At 32.8% G+C, this 5438-nt stretch overlaps 1 protein-coding gene across 3 annotated transcripts; it reads right to left on the reverse strand.

Moving 5' to 3' along the window:
• Nucleotides 1-1053: 1053 nt before the first annotated feature.
• Nucleotides 1054-4016, reverse strand: LOC17880908 (tRNA pseudouridine synthase A). Of its 3 annotated transcripts, XM_023778119.1 has the most exons (10): nucleotides 3929-4016; nucleotides 3626-3731; nucleotides 3355-3539; nucleotides 3018-3163; nucleotides 2705-2796; nucleotides 2221-2573; nucleotides 2005-2068; nucleotides 1602-1664; nucleotides 1114-1337; nucleotides 1054-1082 (listed from the first exon to the last, which is right to left on the reverse strand). In XM_023778119.1, the coding sequence occupies exons 1-9, from the start codon at nucleotides 3997-3999 to the stop codon at nucleotides 1152-1154; spliced, it is 1266 nt and encodes a 421-aa protein (XP_023633887.1). In that variant the 5' UTR covers nucleotides 4000-4016; the 3' UTR covers nucleotides 1054-1082; nucleotides 1114-1151. The 3 variants fall into 3 exon arrangements, with proteins under 3 accessions (XP_023633887.1, XP_006283804.1, XP_023633888.1); XM_006283742.2 differs by lacking the exon at nucleotides 1054-1082 and having other exon boundaries at nucleotides 1089-1337; XM_023778120.1 differs by lacking the exons at nucleotides 1054-1082; nucleotides 3929-4016 and adding an exon at nucleotides 3823-3914 and having other exon boundaries at nucleotides 1089-1337.
• Between the last annotated feature and the right edge of the window lie 1422 nt (nucleotides 4017-5438).

Genomic DNA, 5438 nt, shown 5'->3' on the forward strand with positions numbered 1-5438 from the left:
GTGAAAAAATAAATATTTAAACAAGGAATACATGTATTCCGTCTAGATCTCTTGCCAAGTTTCTTATAATAAACATTAGCAAATAATTATGTTTTTAAAAGGAAACGATTGTGGGACAGAAATATATGATGGATAGAGGACGATATAGACAGGACGGGTCCGGACGGGACGAGACGGGACGGGTTGGGACGAGACAGGAAGGGACGGGTCGGGACGGGACAAGTTTCTCATTCCTAACTATACGTAAAATAATTCAAACTAAAGTCAAATCCAAATCCGATTTAACATCTCTAAGCAAACAGTTAGAAATGTTTTGATTAGTTTAAAAAATAAACACGTAATATCATTTAACATTTTCATTTAAATTATTTTAAAACTATATTAAGTAAACAATATCTATATTTTACAATTGTATGCATATGTATAATTTTTCAAATAAACTTATATAACAAACTTTTACCAAAATCGTATCTACATAAAAAAATCGTAGTTTTGCAAAAATAACCCCGCACGTACGTGCGGGTCCATCACTAGTGAACTTTAAAAGGTCTAATAAAATTCATTGTTATTGAACTAGTAATTCTAAAATCCACGGTTATTGAAAACAGTTTCTGGAATTGATTTTAAATGATTTTAGAGGATTTTAGAAAACTCCCTTAGTTAAAAATACAAAAATTCAAATCTCTTAATGATAGTTTTAGGTGGGATTCGAAAAGATTTTACAATAAATCGCCAAAATCATATAAAAACCATACAAAAATTCAAATCTATTAAAAATGCTACTTTGAAAACATCCCTCCTAGTGTCGAAGATTCAAGATTATGCACCAATATTTGATATTAGTTTTTAAGAAAGATAAAATTTAGAACAACATGATTTTTTCCTTAAAGAACATAAACATTTATAAGAAAGTTTGAAAGGTAATGATAAATATTTAAAATGAAATCTTCCGATAATAAATTTAGATAAAAAATAATTATTATTTGTAATAAGAATATTTATATAAACATGTAAATGTTTAAGACTAAAAATGAACAAAAATTACAAAAATATTTCGGCGGCCTAGCAGTATAAATTTGAGGGTCAAAGTCACGAAATGAGAGAAATTTGAGGGTCAAAGTCACGAAATGAGAGAAATTTGAGGGTCAAAGTCACGAAATGAGAGAAATTTGAGGGTCAAAGTCAGTATAACCAACGTCAAATAGACAGAGACCTTCAGATGGAGCTGGAGGAGCTGTGGCTCGTCTGCATGAAGCTTCTAGCAGCTTTAACAATGCATCATTATCCGCACCAGCAGCTGCTTCTCGGATTGATGTTGCCACAAGAACTCTTACCATCTGAAAGTTACCAAATAAACATTTAAGAATGAAATGAAGGAGAGAATTAGAAAAAATTAGAACTCTTTTAGGGATGAGATCCTCATCAGAGCTGCTGTTGTACCGTTCCCCTTGCAAGGGACTTTAAGTTTAGGACTCTTTTAGGGATGAGATCCTCATCAGGGCTGTGATTCTTTACTTTTACAAAGTTTAAAGTAAACTGCAAAGAACTAAAACTTGCAACTAAAGTGTATTTGAGGCTAATATTTGGATTAAAGTAAACACCTTGCGGAGAAATCGGTTAGCGACAAGCTCAACGCACATAACCCTTCGTCCTTCTACATGATCCTGGTACAATTCATCAAAAGAAGTCAATATTAGTTTCATATATGGGGAACTAATCTCCTCTTTAGGACACACTTGCAATGAACAAAAACCCGCGAGAGCGTCTATTAAGTCTCAAGATTTATAGCCAAAACAAGTCCTATTGATGCACCAAAAAACATTGCCACAAAAATGAAGAGCTAAGATCGTATCTACATCAAGAAAATACGAGCTTCTAACCAAGCCTTAGAATCTTAAGTAGAAACTATGGCGTGTAACACCTTTACTCAACAAGTGGCATTAGAATGACTGAGTGTGAAGTAGAGAAATAACATCAAATGTGAGAACACAATCAAACACTTACAGAACAAGACAATTTAATCTCGGCTGCCCGTGCATGGTACATGAAACATTCTGTAGGTGGACCTCTGAAATGTCAAAGATAACCCATATTAGAAACCATATAACAATACAAATTTGTGGCAATGTATATCATGCTGACAAGAAAGGTAAATTATCATGCTGGTAAGAAACTGGTCTATAATTGTTGCAATACCAATGACCTTGTGAGAGCTCTTACTCGTTTCTTGCAGCCTTTGTGTCACGCGCAAACATCTTGTAGGATAATACTTTTCCTTGAAGCTGCTGTAAAATTTGATCAACTTTGCTTACACTGAAATCACTTGGTTTCTCTACTACTTGAAGCTCTTTGCTGGTTTCCTCAATTTCAAGCTCATCATCCTCACTCAATACTACTTCTTCAGTATTCTCTTCACTTAAGAGTCCATTTCTTTGCTTTTCATGGTTCTCATCAAAGATATAGTTCTCATGATTCTTGCCACCTTCGCACAATGGCTCAATATCATCCAAGGGAAAGATATACAAGTAGCGCCTCCATTTTGCAGAGAAATTTGGGTGAAATGATCTGGAAACCTGCAGTTTCAGTTCATAGTTCCAAAACCACGATTAGAACATTTTCGTATCCCTACACATAGTACATACTTTTATCAAAATTTTCAGAAAGTTCAAACAGGAGACTGAAACCCATCCTGAATAGAGTATACCTTAGAGATTGAGACAACCTTAAGTTTCCCAGAAGCATCTTTATTGATAGCATCTTCAATAGCAATAGGTTCAATGTCTTTTCTCCAGGTATCTAAAAACAAAAACTTAAAATTATAAAATCTTTCAAATTAATCACGTTGACAAGCCAGATTAGCCATGTCCTTGAAACAAGTAGTACAATCTCATAATAATTTACTACTAATTTGAGTAATCATGCAGAACAAAGATTTTCTCTTACAGTCTTACTTATTGCTTAACTTAAGAGAAAGAAATGACATTAACTAATTTCTTAGGAATCAGAATTTCACGTACAGAAAGAACAAACTTGATTAAGTGCAGACACTCCTTTGTCAGTTCTTCCAGCAACAAGTACACGTCCTTCTAATGGTTTACATTTTTTCTTGAGCAGTTGAGCTTTCTTTTCATCAACAAACTCTCCCAGTGACTTCTCTACTACACTTTAAAACCCACAAAACAAGCAAGTACATGTTTTATCCTTTTGCTTCTAAACTTTATTGAATCATTCAAATTTTCAGGCTGGAAGAAAAGGGTCTTGTAAGAATCCTATGATTCTCTTCAAAGAAACTACTAATACACAAAGATACTCAATCTTTCGACGGATTTCAAAACGAGAAAGATGAAACCTTACCCCTGAACAGTGTGTAAGTCAGGCTGTTTCTGCCACCCATCAAAAGAAGTCCCATTGTACGAAAGAACGATCTTGAAATTTACTCTCTCCCACCTCCCAGACCTCCCATCTTTCCTAGTAGAAGTCTCCAATTCAGATTCAAGAGGTATCCCTTCAGTTATCCCATCATCATGGACCAAATGTTTCTAAATTTCGAAACATTCATTTCAATCAGAACGACGACGATACAAGCCATATTGACACAAACGAGTTGGTGCTAAAAGATACTAACTTTGGGCTGAAACAGATTCAAGACTGAAGTATTCCCTTCCACAGCATTTGAATAGAAATCAAGAACATGTTGCCAAGGCCTATCATACATAAACCTAAATGTCTCTCTGCCCAACAAAATAAAAGCAAAAATGAGCATCCACATATGAAAAGTTAAAGACTTTAGTGTTTCATGAGCTTGTGTTCTCGTTAACAAACCAATTGATAAGGTTCAGGATCAGTATCTTCATTAACAAAGATGCCCTCAAATCGAAAACGAACCAAGTTCAAGTCTTTCAATGATAAATTTGATAGTTTTTCAAACCTGGCGTTCCAGCGAGCTTTGCTGCAGGCGTCGGCATGGTGGTAATGAACGTAGACTCTGCTCGTCGCCATGTCTGAGATTGTGACCTAAGCCGTTGCTAGTTGAAACCTTCTTGGTCAGAAGTGGTTTGGTTATGGTTTGGTTTGGATATCAATGTACCGGGCCGTGTTGTTGGGCTTTATTATTTATACAAATGAATAAAGTGGACTTGTTTTGAATTTGATTATTTTTTTCAACTAATCACTTTTTAACCCATTTGGTTATAGAAAGAACTTACGATCTTGTGGTAATAGTAGAAAATAGGTACACATTTATTTTGGTACAGAAAGAGTTTTTATTTTAATTCGGATTTCAGATTTTTCTGCTTATAAGAGGAGTGTATATTGGAATACAAACCAATATCCCACATCGGAAGATTAGAAAGAGAAGTTTCTAATATATAAGTTAAGTCCAACTCTAATTAGTATGAGGTCTTTTGGGAAGGAGCCCAATAAATCCGTGCGGGCTTGAGTGATAAGCCCAAAGCGGACAATATCATACTAATGGAAAGTTGGCTTGGTTATAGAGATTCCAACAGTGTATTCATTATTTTAAGTGATTTGTGTAAAATTTATAAATCTTATGTTATTTTATTCAATCATGGATATCAAAAAATTCAATGAAATCTTGTGTTATTGAACTAATGATTTAAAAGTTCACCATAAAATTCATTGTTATTGAAAATAATTTGTGGATTTGAATTTTTATGATTTTGAAGGATTTGAGAGGATTTTAGTAGATTTACTTAGTTTAAAATACATAAATCCAATTATCATGATTTTAAGTGCAATTTGAAAAGATTTTAGAAACTCCTCTAAATCATCAAATTCATATAAAAACTCAAAACACTTCAAATCATTTTAAATGTTTGGTTTTTAAAAATTAAATTTTTAAAACCTAATTAGCATAGTTATACAAATTATATAGGGACAATTTTAAATCAAAATATTATTATTAGTGAATTTTGGTACGTTTTAGAGTTGGTTTTTTTATAGTTTGGATTCGGTTCGGTTAATAATCAAGTAATTTGGTATGAAAATTTACAATATAATAGGTTTTTTATAGTTAAATTCAGAAAGTTCGGTTAACTTAAAATTATAAAATTAAGGGGGATGAGAATATTGTGTTTATTACTTGTCTTCTTATAAATATTATGGAATCTTTGAACAATGAAAATTTTTAGATTTATAGAAGAGCACAACTTCAAGACGCAAAAATATAGTCCATTAATAGATTTTAGAAGGATTTAGATGACTTGATCTTTAAACTAAACTCCTAATATGTATTTAATACCTAACATAATACATCAACAACAAGAAAACAATCTCCTAACTAATTTTGTTCATAACAATTTAGTTATTTAAACGAAAACTAGCTTCTCCTTTTGGAGGCATATATAGGAGTTGTTTACACTAAAAAGGTTAAAAAATAAATTGGTATAGTATTTGAAGTAGATGAAACTTTTGATGAT

The sequence above is a fragment of the Capsella rubella genome, unplaced genomic scaffold, assembly GCF_000375325.1.
Source record: "Capsella rubella cultivar Monte Gargano unplaced genomic scaffold, Caprub1_0 scaffold_7, whole genome shotgun sequence".
Taxonomy (NCBI): Eukaryota; Viridiplantae; Streptophyta; class Magnoliopsida; order Brassicales; family Brassicaceae; genus Capsella; species Capsella rubella.

Excerpts from the sequence above, each read along its gene's own strand:
- LOC17880908 (XM_023778119.1), bottom strand. The coding sequence starts at position 3,999 with ATGGCGACGAGCAGAGTCTACGTTCATTACCACCATGCCGACGCCTGC. Across the intron at positions 3,732-3,928 it reads AAAGCTCGCTGGAACGCCAG|AGAGACATTTAGGTTTATGT; the intron begins GTTTGAAAAACT and ends TTTGTTGGGCAG. Across the intron at positions 2,069-2,220 it reads ACAAAGGCTGCAAGAAACGA|AGGTCCACCTACAGAATGTT; the intron begins GTAAGAGCTCTC and ends TTGACATTTCAG.